The sequence below is a fragment of the Trichoderma evansii genome, assembly GCF_050947405.1.
Source record: "Trichoderma evansii strain SZMC 28006 chromosome Unknown GGI43scaffold_21, whole genome shotgun sequence".
NCBI classification, from domain to species: Eukaryota; Fungi; Ascomycota; class Sordariomycetes; order Hypocreales; family Hypocreaceae; genus Trichoderma; species Trichoderma evansii.
This window is the reverse complement of record NW_028145185.1, coordinates 257,701-274,078: the sequence shown is the minus strand read 5'-3', so window position 1 is coordinate 274,078 and position 16,378 is coordinate 257,701. Positions and strand designations below refer to the sequence as shown.

Sequence of the window (16,378 nt, the reverse complement as noted above, 5' to 3'; positions counted from 1 at the left end):
CGAGAGTTTTACTGCTGTGTGAAGCAGAGTTGCTTATTGCCGGCAGCTGCTTCGATAAGGCCATGGATGCGTCAAGATGACGAGAGAGGGTGCCTTGTTCTGGCGCCTGTTCTGGGTTCTGGTGCTGAGGCAGGCCATCGATCGGATTTTCGCCTAGCATCAGCAGCAAAAAAGGTACGGCTGGGAGGGGATTTGGCTTCTCCCACAGATCCTTTGTCCAGGGAACTGCCAGCTGGGCTACGCCACGAAGGGCAACAATTATGGGCTCCTTTCGCCAGCAACGCAGCCTGTAAGGCAGCGATACGCAGTAGGGAGCTGTCCAGCACCTTCTAGCGCCTTATGGTGGGGCAGCCATGTACCCGCTACCAGCGCGCGGCAGCCTTACTGTATGAGGACTCCAAGTCCCAGGAACCCAGCCACTGCCCCGCGATGGAAGTTTTTTTCTTTCATGGAGCTGGAGGGGGAGATGACATCAAGGGAAAGGAGGGGCTGTGAGGGAGGGGAGAAGAAAGGGAACAAGCAATTGAGCTTCAAAGAAAGGAGATAAAATGAATACATTGAAAATAAAAAGAAAAATAAACAATGCAAGGGACGGAATCAAAAACCTTGTCGGGCACTGACCAGGCTCGCCAATCAGAGGCGCAAGAGCTTTCCAGCAGCTTCGCCGCATGGTCTAGGCGTGTGCAGTGCCTACCAGAGGCTTCTCAGAGCCCCTGCAAGATTCCGGTGTGGGCACCTTTGGAATAGTGTAGAACCGCATCGAAACCCTCCCACCGACCTTTATTTAGATGCTCTCTGCAGCCAAACGCCGCTTCTTTTTCTTTTCCCAGAACATCCTCTCTAAATCTCACCACATCTACAATCTTTTTCTCTTCTTTCCTCCTCTTCAACTAACGCTATTTTCCCTTTTTTTCTAATTTCGAGAGTTTCTTCCCACAAAATCACACACCATGTCTATGGGACCAGCCGTCGGTATCGACCTGGGTACTACGTACTCTTGCGTCGGTATCTTCCGTGAGGACCGATGTGATATCATTGCCAACGACCAGGGTAACCGAACAACCCCTTCGTTCGTTGCCTTCACCGACACCGAGCGTCTGATTGGTGATGCCGCCAAGAACCAGGTCGCCATGAACCCCCAGAACACCGTCTTCGACGCCAAGCGATTGATTGGTCGCAAGTTCGCCGACCCTGAGGTTCAGGCTGATATGAAGCACTTCCCCTTCAAGATCGTCGACAAGGCCTCCAAGCCCGTCGTCGAGGTCGAGTTCAAGGGCGAGACCAAGAACTTCACCCCCGAGGAGATCTCCTCCATGATCCTGACCAAGATGCGTGAGACCGCCGAGGCCTACCTGGGCACCACCGTCAACAACGCCGTTGTCACTGTCCCCGCCTACTTCAACGACAGCCAGCGTCAGGCTACCAAGGACGCCGGTCTCATTGCCGGTCTCAACGTCCTGCGTATCATCAACGAGCCCACCGCTGCTGCCATTGCCTACGGTCTCGACAAGAAGGTCGAGGGCGAGCGCAACGTCCTGATCTTCGATCTTGGTGGTGGTACTTTCGATGTTTCTCTCCTTACCATTGAGGAGGGTATCTTCGAGGTCAAGTCCACTGCCGGTGACACTCACTTGGGTGGTGAGGATTTCGACAACCGTCTGGTCAACCACTTCGTCAACGAGTTCAAGCGCAAGAACAAGAAGGTTAGTAAATCAAATCCCCTAGCTTGTGATAGCCATCAGAATAGTACGCTAACTTCCTCTCAGGACCTGTCCACCAACGCTCGTGCTCTGCGACGTCTCCGAACTGCTTGCGAGCGTGCCAAGCGAACCCTTTCTTCTTCTGCCCAGACCTCCATTGAGATCGACTCTCTCTTCGAGGGTGTTGACTTCTACACCTCCATCACCCGTGCCCGTTTCGAGGAGCTGTGCCAGGATCTCTTCCGATCCACTGTCCAGCCCGTCGACCGTGTCCTTGCTGATGCTAAGATCGACAAGTCCCAGGTCCACGAGATCGTCCTCGTCGGTGGATCTACCCGTATCCCCCGTATCCAGAAGCTCATTACCGACTACTTCAACGGCAAGGAGCCCAACAAGTCCATCAACCCTGATGAGGCTGTTGCCTACGGTGCTGCCGTCCAGGCTGCTATCCTGTCTGGTGATACTTCTTCCAAGTCCACCAACGAGATTCTGCTTCTCGACGTCGCTCCCCTGTCTCTCGGTATCGAGACTGCTGGTGGCATGATGACCAAGCTCATCCCCCGCAACACCACCATCCCCACCAAGAAGTCCGAGGTCTTCTCCACCTTCTCTGACAACCAGCCCGGTGTCCTTATTCAGGTCTACGAGGGTGAGCGTCAGCGAACCAAGGACAACAACCTCCTCGGCAAGTTCGAGCTCACTGGCATTCCCCCCGCCCCCCGTGGTGTTCCCCAGATTGAGGTCACCTTCGACGTTGATGCCAACGGTATCATGAACGTCTCCGCCGTTGAGAAGGGCACTGGCAAGTCCAACAAGATCGTCATCACCAACGACAAGGGCCGCCTGTCCAAGGAGGAGATTGAGCGCATGCTTTCCGATGCCGAGAAGTACAAGGAGGAGGATGAGGCCGAGGGCAAGCGTGTCTCTGCCAAGAACGGCCTTGAGTCCTACGCCTACTCTCTCCGCAACACTCTCAACGACCCCAAGGTCGATGAGAAGATTGAGGCCTCTGACAAGGAGACCCTCAAGGCCGAGATTGACAAGATTGTCCAGTGGCTCGACGAGAACCAGCAGGCTACTCGTGAGGAGTACGAGGAGCACCAGAAGGAGCTCGAGGGTGTTGCCAACCCCATCATGATGAAGTTCTACGGAGCTGGTGGAGAGGGTGGTGCCCCTGGTGGCATGCCCGGCGGTCCAGGCGGCTTCCCTGGCGCCGGTGGTCCTCCTCCTGCTGGCCACGATGACGGCCCCACCGTCGAGGAGGTCGACTAAATTGACCAAAACCGAAAATTTTGATACCCCAACATCAGACTTGAACTTCCAGATTGGTAATGCGTCTACGATGTGGAGGCCTACTCTAGGGGATCAAGGGATGATGCTATGATTAGATTTTTTCTTTGCACTTTTTGCTTTTTTTCATTTTTTCAACTAGCATATCACGGACATGAAGGGTAAAAAAGCTGGGCGGGATGCTTGCCCTGGTTGTATTTTAATTAGTTTAAGGGAATAAACATGGAATAAAAAAATCATGCTCGTCTTTGATTGCTTTGTGAATGTGATAAATAATGTAGCTAATTTACATGATATATTATATCATGTGCGATCTAAATTTTGGTGTAAATTCTACCCATGTGCGATTCAAATCGCATGCCAATAGTAACGTCGCGCGGAGAGTTGCAGGCTTGGCGAGTAGAAGCATCTACTCTCCCTATTACTTAACGAAGATGGATACGGCTGGCGATTGAAATTTGTAGAATGGTCATTGCACTGTTTAAGCGGCATTGTGTGATGAGCGTTCACTTGGGGATAGATTGGCATTTTTGAAGCTCATGCTCTCAATATTGGATTATATAGGTGTACAATGAGTAGAAACTCTTGATATCATAAAGTATCAGGATGATAATAATAATACATGCATATGTGTCTCTTCTTAAACATAATTTTCCAAATATCATTTACATTCATGACTTCTTTTCATATCCCAGATCCTGTCGTATCTTCTTTCTCCTCTCGTCTTCCAATCTCCTCCACTCATCATCGTCAACCTGTGCAATCTCAATAGCCTCAGAAAATGCAGTTCCCGGAGCCACCTTTTGCTCCCTCGCCTCCCAAATCTCCTCGCTGCTATGGCTGCCCGGCGCATAGTACTTCTCGTACTCCTTGCGGCGGTAGTGCTCCCGGATGGCATTCTCTTTGATGGTCCCGGTGAAGGACTTCGTGCGCATGCAGAACCAGAAATCGTCCCAGAGGTGGCTGCAGGAGCGCATCTCGCCCTGGCGGTAGACGGCGTTCCACTGGCCGCCGAGAGAGTTGCAGGACCAGGCTTGGTCGAAGGCCTGGCGGCAGGACATGTCGGTTGGGAGGAGGGATTCGGTGACGGGGTCGAGGGGGGGCACGGGGAGGGCTTCCGGGGCGGAGGAGAATTTAGAAGAGAGCCATGAGGAGATGGCTGAGGGGGGTTGATTTGAAGAAGAGGAGGAGGAAGATTTGGGAGTGTCGTCGGATTTGTTGAAGAGGTCGAGGAGTTTTTGGATCTCGGGATCAACGGGCTCGCTGGGAGCTTGAGATGAGTTGGGTACTGATGAGGGTGCTGGAGGTTGAGAGGAGGTAGAAGAAGAAGAGGGTAAGGGTTGATCGGTTGGTGGTTTGGGAGGTGATGTTGTCCAAAGCCAGCCCATCTTGAAGCTATTCGTAGATGCGATGTGTGATGTATATAAAGCGATCGATGCTAGTAGTTTGCAGCTGCCCTTTGGTTGGCTTTTCTAATTGCTCTCGTATACAAAAAAAGATTGAAAGTTGCTGATTTGGCGATTGGATGTAGTGTATGCTGATACGGCGAATGGGCCTCGTCTTTCTTCGACTTGATACTGGGATTACTGAGTAGATCTTTTTTTCTCAGGCCATCAAGGTGATAGTAATAATCGCTGCATCGCATTTCACCCGGGAAAATAGCTTTCCCGGCGGGATGGCTTTTCCTAATCTAGGAGATTGCTGGTAATATTTCCTATGACCTCATTGGCCCTGTGCTAACCAAGCTAGCTCATCATACTATATGAGAGCTACATAACTAATAACATGCTCGACTTGACACACTCTTCCCCTTAAATAATTTCATGATTTAGCGAAATGTGCAAATTTTGTAGCGACGAGCTGTCATGATTCCCACGCAAAGGCTTGCGTCGCTGGCGTCGCGATCCAGCGGCACGCGGGCGCTGCGATTGTGGCCTACTAGACTTCATGTGGCCAGGAGACAGCCCGATTATGGGCTGATGAGATATCGAGCTGGGCAGAGGGCCTGGGAGGCGACGATAGCAGCACCTTTGGGTGATGAGGCTAAGAAGCAGGATCTGTCTCCCTCGGAAGAGCAGGAGAGTGGGCGATTCGACGTCAAGCCCAATGAGTCGATTCTCTTTTTCGATAGTGAGGCATTGTCATGATGGAGCTCAATAATTGTGGTATTCACTAACTTGATGGTTTCTAGATTTGTTTCCTATTAGGCTCAGTTCACTGTTGAGTCGCCAAGTAGAGACGGATAAGCACGTGGCAGGCCTGTTAAAGCGCTTCAACAGCTCCTCTTTGGGGATTATGGATCCTATTCAATTGGTAAAGAGGGCGATACCAGAGAACCTGCCCATTAAAGTGACAGAGATCTTGCCGCGGTTGAAGGACGGCGGAGCCTTTGTCAAGTTTGAGTATGATCCTAGCCTGAGTGTATCAGAGATCGAAAGTAAGTTGATTGGATGGAATAATTTTGACGTTACTGTTGATGACTGACTGCGGGATAGCCAAGCTGCTGAACAAGCTTAAAGAGGAGCCCGTCAAGCCATGGTTCAATCCTTTTCGCGGAATCAGGGCTCGTACTGTTCGTGGTGTTCCTTGGCTAGAGGATCTTCATCGATACCCCTCTCAGATGCTCATGGTCGAGTTTGTCCCTCCTGAGCCAGGTGCCGCTGCTGAAGAGCTTCCTGAAGAAGTCCTTTACAGCTTGTTCCGCCGATACGGCAAAATTGCGGACATTATTCCTCAGCCTGCTGACTCAAAGATCACGCCGAGGTATGCTCAGATTGGCTTTCCTGGGCTACGCGATACTATCATGGCCCGTAACTGTCTGCATGGTTTTGTCGTCAATGAAGCTCAAGGAGGTGGCAAGAATGGAACCAAGCTGCGGTTATCTTATGTACAGAAGGAAAAAGCTCACAGCATCTGGAACTGGCTTACAACACATCCTCGAATCGTCATCCCAATCATCGCTGCTCTCATTGCGGGTGTCTCAGTCGTCATCTTTGATCCTATTCGAGAGTTCTTCATCAAAGTACACGTCCAGCATTCTCTTCGCTACACTGACTGGAGAATCTACAAGTGGTTCAAGTCACAGACTGGCACATTCTCTTTCTACAGGAAGGAAGAGCACATCGAAGGCCTTGGCACAATATGGAAACACCGCCAAGACCTCATTGAGCAGCTTCGAAGCTGGCTGGACGGCAGTTCCGATACCTTTATTGTTGTCACTGGTCCCAGAGGTTCAGGAAAGGCAGAGATGGTCATGAGCCAGACATTGAGCGACCGCAAGAATGTAGTTCTCATCGACTGCAAGCCGATTACAGAAGCTAATGGTGAAGCCGGTACAATCAAGAGACTCGCGGCTGCAGTTGGATATCGACCGGTATTTTCATGGGCAAACAGCATTAGTAGCATGATTGATCTCGCAGTTCAGGGCACAACTGGTGTCAAGTCTGGATTTTCTGAGACCCTAGAATCCCAGCTGAACAAGATCTTGCATACTACTGCTTCAGCTCTCAAGAGCGTTGCACTCTCGGATCGACATAAATCTGACAAGGATGCTAGTCTGTCCGAAGACGCATACTTGGAAGCACACCCGGAGCAGCGACCAATCATTGTTGTTGACAATTTCCTTCATAAAAACGAAGATTCCAACATTGTCTATGATATGATTGCAGAGTGGGCAGCAACCGTGGTGCAGAACAACGTTGCCCACGTAGTATTCCTTACCAGCGACTCCGCGTACTCAAAGTCTCTCACCAAAGCCATGCCTGACAGAGTTTTCCGCACTCTATCACTGGGTGACTTGGATGCCGATATCGCAAAGAACTTTGTCGTTACTCGCGTGGAAGAAGATTTGAAGCGTGAGGCTCAAGAGGCGAAGGAAGAAGGTTTAGATGAGAAGAAACAGTCCAAGCGGCCGAACTTGGCTGGATTGGATGAGGGCATCAAGGTGCTGGGAGGCCGCTTGACTGACCTTGAGTTTCTCGCTCGACGACTCAGGGCTGGACAGACTCCTCACGAGGCAGTTGAAGAAATTGTTACCGAAGATGCAACAGACATTGTCAAGATGTATCTTCTTGGAAGGACCGCCGACGCGGATAGAAGATGGTCTACTGAGCAAGCATGGCACTTGATCAAAGCCCTCGCTGATAACCCGACTTTGCGATACCACCAAGTTCTCCTCACACCTACATTTGCTTCTTCTCTCACTTCCTTTGCGAACGATGGAGAAGCTGCTATCGAGAGTCTTGCTGGCGCCGAACTGATTACGGTTAATACTCACCGTGGACGACCTCAGACCATCATTGCGGGCAAGCCGCTCCACCAGGCGGCGTTTGGCGTGCTTGTCAAGGACCGTGTGCTTCGTGCAAAGATGGACTTGGCGGTGCTGACTGAAATGTCCAAGGTGGAAGCCAAGAACATTGATGCGGTGGAAAAGGAGCTGCAGCTGTTGGGCGGGCTGCCACGACACACTGGAGAGTCGGCGGGTAGAGTCATGTATCTACTGAGCAAGCTGGATGTGGGACAGAGGAAGATTGCCAAGATGGAGTATGAGATGGCGGGCTTGAAGAAGATTTTGAATGAGGAGTTTTGATTGGTTTTGTATGAGAGATGTTATGGCGATACTTTGTATGTACTGTATTATATAGTAAATAAGCCATTATTCTACCTCGTCACTCCTCTTCAACATATAGCATAAACATTTCAAGACTATTATCATCATTAATGGCATAAGCATTAATTCCATCCCGAATGTCTCCTCATACTTTCCCTATTAGTACTTATCATAACATAAAGATACTAATCACATGCATACAGATGAATTTATACTCAAAGCTCCTATAAGCAAACAGCCAAGCAAAATACGAACAGTCAGAAAAGGAAAACCGGTCATGAAGAGAAGAAAAGCAAAAAATGCACTTTGTTTTCAACACCTCCAAAAAAAAGAGCTTGCTATAGATTATGAAAAATCCGCCAATTACTCCCTTCTCCCAAACCCTTCCTCGCTTATTCAGTACAACAAATCCCGCCTTGCGCCTTTTGAAGGATAAAACAAATGAATAATGGCACCCTTTCCCCCCTTTTGCATGTTTTCATCAGTCAACCGACTAGAATAAAACGAAGGAAATAGCACATGAAAGAAAATAGGACGGTGCGAAGATTAGAGAAGACTTGAGGATTCGGCCAAGTTCGCATGCTGTGAGGAAGAAAAAGAAGAAGGAAAAGGTTCCATGATGCGTGTGTGATGTGTCGCAGTGAGAATAGTGTGAAGATGATCGGATGGTCGTTATGGTCATGACTGAGATGGTATATGATATATAGTTGGAAAAAGGGGGGTTATTCATCATGCTCCCATGCTCATCTGCGAAGCTTCAAACTGCGCGGGTGATATCTCACAGGCTTGACAGAAGAATACCCGACTGGGGTTATCGTAGTCGTTGGTAATGCTGTAATAGTTGCCTGTTTAACCCAACGTTAGACCATTGCATTTTCAAAGGGTAAGGCAGAACTTGATGGAGAGTGGATATAAAAGGGGAAGAAGACTCACCTCTTGGTACAAACCACATACCGCCTGCCGATATGCGAAACTGCGCCTCGTTGATCGTCACCATGACTTTTCCAGTATGAACAAAAAAGACCATGTGCATTTTCCTCGAGTTCTTGGGCCGCTTCTCGCCTCCAGGGGGCAGATCAACCACACCAGCACCCATAAACGGCATCGTCAACGTCTTCGCGAACCGGAATGTCGCATCACGAATCTCTGACGTCTGCACCGCTTTGGCTGAGATGGCGATGCGCTCGTCTGTTACTTGAACAGGCTCGTCATCTGCTGGGGGGTGCTCCTCATGCTCCGTCTCCCATATTACAACCTCGCCCTCCACGGTGCCGGGATTGACCTCCCATTCTTCATAATCTTCTTCCACCACGGGTTTCTTCGGTTTAGGCCGTGCTTTGCCCTTTGAAGTAGTATTCCTACTGCGGACCTCCTCTTCAGGCACACGGACAATCTCCTTGATGCTCGGCAAAACGAACCGGTCCTTGGCAAACATGTCTGCCTGCTCCTCGTCTTCTCGGACCACCTGTTCGCCCCTCCAGTACTGAACCGGCCGGTAAGAGTGTCGTCCAGATCTTGTCTGTGTCATCGTATCGTCCAAATCCTTGCGCAAAGACACCAAACCTCGAGACTTGGGCATAGGCGGCCCACGCTGCAGCGCCGCAAAGGATGTCTCCCCAACATCTCCATCTTCATCTCCGCCTGCATTCTTGGGCTTACGTCCAGGTCGGCCTTTGGTTTTCGGTTCAGCTTTGGCCTTGCTCTTGGCCCCTGTTGATACTGGCACAACGATATTCCCTCGAGCAGGAGCTTTGCCTTTACTTGACGGTTTTGACTTCGATGACCCGGCTTTAGCGGCTGTCGATCCAGTTGTACGCTGCTTCTTTCGCGGTGCCACGTCCTCTTCCTCTCCCTCCTCCTCCTCTTCAGATGGCTCTCGTGTTTCTTCGGGGGTATCTTCGCGCGGAGATTTTCGTGGTGGTCCTCGTTTCTTTGATGACTGAGATGACGATTTCTGATCCTGTTTTGCTGCCCTACCCTTTTGCTTGGTACTGGGTATCACCTCTTCTGGCTCCTCCTGCTCTGATCCCTCTTCTTCAGGCTCCTCTTCTTGTTGTTCAGGTTCTGATTCCTCTGAAGGTAATCTCACCGGAGCTCGCGTGGCAACTTTGGGTGCTTTGGGCTTCGCCGGCGGCGCTTCCTTGGCTTGCTTACCACGCTTTTTCTGTGGTAATAGTCGTGCTGAATCAACCATCAATATGGACTCCTCAGCCACATCGTCAATAGCCACGCCGTTTTCGCCCGCGCCCATCACATCGTCCAACTCTTCTGATTCAGAGTCCTCCAGTCGTCGTGAAACGCCATTGACTCCTGCCGCCTTGGCTTTCCCATTCGTCTTTGCCGCCGCTTTGTTTCCTGCTTTTCCTGAAAAGTCGAGCCTTCGAGCTGCTGCTTTTTCGGCGCTGGGGTTGCGCGTCGGGGAAGATGATGTCGCATTTCTGTAAATGGTAAGCTGGGGTTCGTTCTGAGAGGCGAGTAGATCGGGGAGAAGAAGTACTGGAAGCTGTGTCGGCTCTTGAGGACTGTTTGAGGCCCTGGTCCACCACCTAGATTTCGTAACAGATAGAGTCAGCCATGTCTTGCGCCGCTGAATATAATCGCGCCCAGAGAATCTGGACAGCACAGGAGCTGAGCTCACTTGATGATATGTCCATATCCTCGCTCCCGGACTCGTCTCGGTTTGTCAGTGCATCGCCCGGCGATGAGAAAATGGCGTCCAGAGGCTGCATGCCATGCTCATCGCGCTCGCCAGTGTCCTTCAAGAAGGCGCCTGTTTTCCTATTCACACCAACACATCAGCGCTGCCGCACAAACCACACATTGCCAAATTCAGCCCGCAAATTCCGTTGGAATCTTCAAACGCCTTTTCGCCTTCTATTTCGTCCTCTGTCTTCTCCAAACTAAGCTTCCCAACGTACCGGCCTCGAACTCCAAGCTCATGGATAGCTTCGGGCTCAGCTGAGGCATCGCCGCCCCTTCGCCCGCCGCCGCCGCCTCGAGGCATGATTTAAAAAGAAAATGTCGGAATTCTTCGGTTTCGGAAAAAGAGAGGGGAGGGAGAGGGAGATAATTAATGATAAAAACCCCTCCAATTAATTCCTCCTCCTCCAAAAGAAATTGGGGGTTTTTTGCTGCTTCAATCGCAATTGCGACGCTAAACAAGCTTCGTGTTTGCGCAGAGTTTCGGCTCAAGGTTTCGGCGACGCGCTTTTTTAGCGGGTGTTGACGTGTTGAAAGATGTCCAGCAGCAATTAAGAGCTCTAATGGCTATTGCTTCCCGTATGGACGAATCAAGTAAATTTTTTAGGGCGGGGGTTTTGGGAGGCTGGGGAGAAGCATAGCTGCAAGATGGAGCACTGCTATGCGCTGGCAGAAAGCTGCTGGAGAGAGGTATGCTGGCTTATGGGCCCATTTCCCGGACGGCTTTAGCACGTGTTGCTGAGCTCTAGCGGCGGGCTTTACTGGATGGGGTGCTGTATTAATACGGGGACTGCAGGTCCTAGATCGGGCAGTTTTAATCGCAACGCGTCTAGAGCAACAGTGAAAGACGCGTCGAGGGGCAGGACATCAGAATTGACTACTTCATACAAGCCTATATCAATTCAACTGTGCTATCACCTCGACATAAGCGCAGAGAGCAGTCGCACGCATTATTTTGAAGTGCGCTGTTGATTGATTGCTCATTTATTGGAGAATCAATCACATATACAGCCAACTGCTCGAATTCTTTTCAAAGGCTACTGCAGATCGATCAGATCCTACTTCAACACCATATACCAGCATCGCCATCCAAAAGTCCACCTTCACTTATATCCGCCTCGACCTCTACCTCACCAACTCGCAGCCATGGATGAAGACACTGTTGTCCCCGATGCCACAGCACCCGCCGCCTCTTCTTCTCTCTCCGGCACCTTCACTCCCCCCTCCGTCTCAGATCACCACGATACCCTCCTCTCCGGCGCAACCTTCTCCCACTTCTCGCCCATCCCGCCGTCTCTCCTCCCAACCGACCCGTCCGACCCGTCCTCCGCACCGCCTTGCGTCCTCGGCGTCGACGAAGCAGGTCGCGGCCCCGTGCTCGGCCCCATGGTCTATGGTATCTTCTTCTTGCCGGCCGATATCTCGGATCCTCTCCTCCGGGACACGCACCACTTCGACGACTCCAAGGTTCTGTCTGCGGCGGTGCGATCACAGCTCATGGAGACGCTGTGCACACCTGGATCAGATCTGCATGAATCGTGTGGCTGGGCTACGACGGCGCTTTCAGCGAGAGATATTGGTGCCAACATGATGAGGCCGGTTCAGTATAACCTCAACGCCCAGGCCATGGATGCTACTATGGATCTCATCAGAGCTGTGTACGCAAAGGGCGTCAACATCAAGGAGATATACGTCGATACCATCGGTCCTCCCGCCTCTTACCAGGCCAAGCTCCAGCGTGTCTTCCCAACTGCCAAAGTCACTGTCGCCAAAAAGGCCGACAGCTTATATGCCTGCGTCAGTGCTGCTTCAGTCTGCGCAAAAGTCACCCGTGATGCTGCTCTTGAAAAACTCTTCCACGCCCGCCAAATCGCCACCGCTGCTGCCAACGGCGAGGAGGCTCCCGTTGACGATGGTACTATGGAATGGGGCTCGGGATACCCATCTGACTCCAAGACGTCAACGTGGCTGAGGAATAATATGCATCCTCTCTTTGGCTGGGGGCCCGAGTGCCGCTTTAGCTGGAGCACTGCCAAGGATATGCTCGAGGCCAAGGGCAACGGCGTCAAGGTCGAGTGGCCGGCTGATGAGGACCCCGAAACGAGCAGGGTGACAGACTTTTTCGTATCAGGGGGCGAGGAGAAGCAAGGAAACGAACTGGCGTCATGGTTTGGTACACCAGCTAGCCAAGAAGCATTCTAAGTGAAAAGATTGAGAGAAATAAAAGGCCATGGGTAAATTATATTAATCCTGGAGTCATCATCTTGGATAAAGAGTATTGGCGTAATGACACGGAATGACGGCTGGTTACTTAGATCAAATCAAGCCTACGGTATGGAACGGAATCGGCGTTTGGTATATATCAGACTTGGAATAAATAAATAAATCATCTTAGTTTATTTTTGTAGACATTAGTGGTATCCTATTCGCTCATCAATGCTATACGCTATTGTGCTATAAAAAATCCGACAATGTCTTGAGGGTTTGTACATGGGGCGTTTTATTCTCGTCATATGCCGTCTATCAATTTACCGTTTTATTTTTCCCTTTTATACATCTAAATGTCATCCAGGCTCTCAGACTCATTCGCCTTCCTTCCTCGGCTATCCAAGGTGTCCATGCTGACGTCGCTGTCCTGCCTCGCTGGCATGGCTAGTGCCTGTCGTGCGGTATCTGAGTTGGCAACGAAATCACGCAGCTGCTGCTTCGCAATGTCCATGCCTTGATTGACAGCAGCGTTACCCATCTGCATCATGGGACCCAACAGGTTAAGATACCACGCAGTATAGGTTCCTCCACCGAGAAGGATGAGAAGAATGAACATGAGTGGGTTGCGCAGGACTGAGACGTGAGTTAGCGATGGTCAACGTACTTATAGATTCGAATTGAGATTTCTTACCCATCCAGATTTCATTCCAGCCGAGAACAAGAAGAAGCACGTAAAAGTACCACGGCACCTGGGTCATACCGCCAATGGCGCTTCGCTTAGCCTCGACATATACGCCGTCGGCCGTCTTCTTGAAACGCACGACCAAATCTTGTCGCTTGTTCTCGCTCAGCACCGTCATCTCCTCTTCGAGGCTCTTGCCCTCTTCTTCATCAACACCGCCAATCGGAGTAAGATCCTCTTCATCACCAGCTTCGACTCCGCTAGGCTGTGCGCCGATGAACTCAATCAAATCAGGTGAAGTCTGCGAAGAAAGCAGCTTGAATTTTGAAAGAAGAGGTATAAGTGTGAGTGTAGACTCTCGTGCCTTTGTGTAAATGCCTTCAATATCATCTGTTGGCCTCCAGATTCGTGGCACACCAGCCTCATCATATCGGAATTTATCCTCAAAGTTCTCTCTAAGCTTCAAAAGGATGTTGCCCTCCATGACCTCCTCTTCAATCTTCTCTCGAAGTGCCGTCCAGCTCTTTCGTCGAAGGCGCCACAGGCCGACCTCAACCTCGGCATCGCTGGCATCGAAGCTCTTGGCTCGGTCGGCAAATCGTCCCTCAGCCTCGCGAACTACTTCGGTAAAGACATTCCAGATTCTGTCCCAAAGGTCCTTTTCTGTCGGTGGCTTTTGGCCCTCTTCAGGGGCTCCTGAACCTCCTCTGCCGGATCCCAGCTTGTTGAATTCTAAGCCAACAGCATCACCCAGCCTTGACTTGACCCAGCGCTCCACCCGTGTGGCCAGTCGTCGAATCTCGTCCTTGCGCAGCTTACCGCTAACCTCATCGAGCTCAGCCTCAAATAGTTGAGATTGAGACACAAAGTTGGTCCACTCAACGCCCTCAATCGTGAGGCTGTCTACTTCGGTCTTGAAGATTTCCGTAGTCTTCTTCTTTTCATTGCTTACAATTTCGGCAAATTCGTAGCCTCCGCCCGCCTTTTGTCCTGCCTTGACTTTGTTCGAAACGGCTTCGCTGAAGGCTGCAACTCCTGCCTTGTGAGCTGCGGCGATTTGGCCCTGGTACAAGGTCTTTAGTCGCCCGTCGACCTTGCTCTCCAGTTCCTGCTTCTTCCGAGCATAGACGCCCTTGTGGTATCGGCTAGCCTGGACCTCAAATGCCTTGAAGCATTTTTCGCGAGCTTCGCTGGCGGCAGCACCCAGATCAGGGAGAACAATGGGCTTGCCAAGCTTAGAAGCCTCGGCCTGCTTCTCCTCCAGTGGGGTCAAGACCGTGTCAAAGGCCAGGAGAACTTCTCGAGAAATCTCGTCGCATCGGAACTGGGCAAGGAGCTCTTGTTGCGTCGGAAGGTCCAGATCCTTGTTGTTCACGATTTGGTCCCAAATACCCTCAGCATAGACAGACAATCCGTCTGCAGGGATTCGCCTGTGGTATTCGGGCAAGAGGATACCACCCTCGAGCTCTGCGTTACCATTTCGGTGCCCCGTGCTAAATCTCGCTCCTAGATTCGCGACTTCACTCTCAAACTTCTCTCCCTGTAGAATCTTGTGAGGTAAGGCCGCAAAGCCAAAGTCAAAGTAGTCTTCGATGCGGGATTGCTCAAGGCCCTGTGGTTTGGAGATTGAGGACCAGATCTTGGTCAGATCTTGGATCAATGTGTTTTGGAGAGCGGACAAGGGAGTCACTCCAAGATGGTCTCGAATAACGAAGAATAGAAGAGATCGGGGGGTTGAGCTGCAATAGACTGTTAGCACGTGATACCGAATTGATATGCAAGCCATGGATTTCTCGCGGCTTGTCAAGTAGATGAGGGGAAGCCTTTACTTCTTATCTTTCAAGAACAGCTGCATGTTGACTTCAAACACCGTCTTGAGCAGGCCCATGTTCGCTCCCTGATACAAGCCAACCTGGTGCTCCCAGATGTTGATCAACAGGACTTCACTAGTGGCCAGTGCAAACAGGGCACTCTTTCGCTCAAAGTCTTGGTCTTCTCCGCGTTCTCGACCGTCGGTTCCCTCAACATCCATAACGAGGATGTTATCTGCCATCTTGGTTCCTGCGCTTGTCTCCCGCTTGTTCTTGGACAGCCATATTCCCTTGGTGGTCTGACGGCGTTCCGTCTCGGACATGACAGAGAAGGTGGTGCCGAAAAGGTGGTTAAGAAGGGTCGACTTTCCCGTAGACTGAGATCCAAAGACAGAGATGAGGTGGTAGTTGAAGCCCGCTTCAGCAACTCGCGTGGTCTGGAGATAGTCGTTCAAGTTGGGGCTAGAGCAGCGAGGGATTTCGTATCAGCTTGTGGTCTGTTTCTACACTCCAATTACCAGAGAAAGGTCTTGTAGAACATACTTGAACTCTTTTTCCTCGTCTATGACCTGGCAGCCATGTTCATAGCTGCCGTTCGCCGGCTGCTCGCCGACGGCGGAAAAGTGGCCATTCATCGTTGCTGCTACACACTTGGAAGCTTAGCAATACAAAGACGGCATGAGCTTTCGTAGAGTGTCTGCAAAAGACAATCGCTGTCTCAAAATTAAGCAATTGGACAGGGAATCGGATAGGAGGGAATGTCAAGAGGCTAAATAGGAGAGTGGGATGGACGATGAAAGCTAAATGACCATAGTATCGAGCTATGGCTTGAGTTATGACCACCTACGCTCTTCTGATCGAACCGAAAGTGGCACTGAGGGGGGTACCGTGACAAGCCACACGTGCGTCGCTCAGTGTGGCGCACAGCTGAGAGATTGCATGAAACGCAATGCTTGACCCCCTTTTCGTTGCAACTTATGTGGCTGGTGACCACCACTTGGGCTCAACAATGCAGATTCTAGACGTAACATCACTTTCTCCGTCCTCCGTAACACAACGCCTGGTGAAACGTGATTCGTCAAGCTGTCAGTCGTTCTACTAATGCCCAAGATATGCATGAATGTCCGGCGCTCTCTCGTCATGCCATGTCAAAGCCATGTGTTGAGCTCTTAGCAGTGCTGGGATTATGTGCAATGCATACGATGGCCCCGTGTAATGGCCCAAGTGGCTCCTCTGGGCTGACGAGATTATGCTAGTGCAAAGTGTTGAGGCCCGAAAGAGGATATTTGTTGCTGCTAATGGCCGAATATTCAATCTTCATGTCCTTTGTCTATATGTGCAGATATGCAGCATGCGACATGTTGCGTATTGTAAATAT

At 50.8% G+C, this 16,378-nt stretch overlaps 6 protein-coding genes across 6 annotated transcripts; 3 read left to right on the top strand and 3 right to left on the bottom strand.

The window, feature by feature from the left end:
• The first annotated feature begins 828 nt into the window (after positions 1-828).
• On the top strand, positions 829-3,226 carry GGI43DRAFT_413561 (heat shock protein 70 family). Its single transcript, XM_083206924.1, has 2 exons — positions 829-1,703; positions 1,767-3,226. The coding sequence occupies exons 1-2, from the start codon at positions 951-953 to the stop codon at positions 2,970-2,972; spliced, it is 1,959 nt and encodes a 652-aa protein (XP_083057437.1). The 5' UTR covers positions 829-950; the 3' UTR covers positions 2,973-3,226.
• An 18-nt stretch (positions 3,227-3,244) lies between these two features.
• On the bottom strand, positions 3,245-4,605 carry GGI43DRAFT_413560 (EMI1 family protein). Its single transcript, XM_083206923.1, has one exon. The coding sequence runs from the start codon at positions 4,376-4,378 to the stop codon at positions 3,662-3,664; it is 717 nt and encodes a 238-aa protein (XP_083057436.1). The 5' UTR covers positions 4,379-4,605; the 3' UTR covers positions 3,245-3,661.
• A 142-nt stretch (positions 4,606-4,747) lies between these two features.
• GGI43DRAFT_413559 (RNA12 protein-domain-containing protein) lies at positions 4,748-7,732 on the top strand. The gene is made up of 3 exons (XM_083206922.1): positions 4,748-5,120; positions 5,182-5,427; positions 5,486-7,732. Exons 1-3 carry the CDS (start codon positions 4,856-4,858, stop codon positions 7,576-7,578), a joined length of 2,604 nt encoding a protein of 867 aa, XP_083057435.1. The 5' UTR covers positions 4,748-4,855; the 3' UTR covers positions 7,579-7,732.
• On the bottom strand, positions 7,733-11,136 carry GGI43DRAFT_413555 (kinetochore CENP-C fungal-like protein). Its single transcript, XM_083206921.1, has 5 exons — positions 10,518-11,136; positions 10,238-10,377; positions 10,097-10,145; positions 8,533-10,037; positions 7,733-8,444 (listed from the first exon to the last, which is right to left on the bottom strand). The coding sequence occupies exons 1-5, from the start codon at positions 10,601-10,603 to the stop codon at positions 8,329-8,331; spliced, it is 1,896 nt and encodes a 631-aa protein (XP_083057434.1). The 5' UTR covers positions 10,604-11,136; the 3' UTR covers positions 7,733-8,328.
• GGI43DRAFT_413554 (ribonuclease H2 catalytic subunit RNH201) lies at positions 11,137-12,666 on the top strand. Its single transcript, XM_083206920.1, has one exon. The coding sequence runs from the start codon at positions 11,446-11,448 to the stop codon at positions 12,499-12,501; it is 1,056 nt and encodes a 351-aa protein (XP_083057433.1). The 5' UTR covers positions 11,137-11,445; the 3' UTR covers positions 12,502-12,666.
• Positions 12,667-16,035, bottom strand: GGI43DRAFT_413553 (dynamin-like GTPase SEY1). Its single transcript, XM_083206919.1, has 4 exons — positions 15,544-16,035; positions 15,019-15,462; positions 13,199-14,928; positions 12,667-13,140 (listed from the first exon to the last, which is right to left on the bottom strand). Exons 1-4 carry the CDS (start codon positions 15,633-15,635, stop codon positions 12,857-12,859), a joined length of 2,550 nt encoding a protein of 849 aa, XP_083057432.1. The 5' UTR covers positions 15,636-16,035; the 3' UTR covers positions 12,667-12,856.
• Positions 16,036-16,378: the final 343 nt, after the last annotated feature.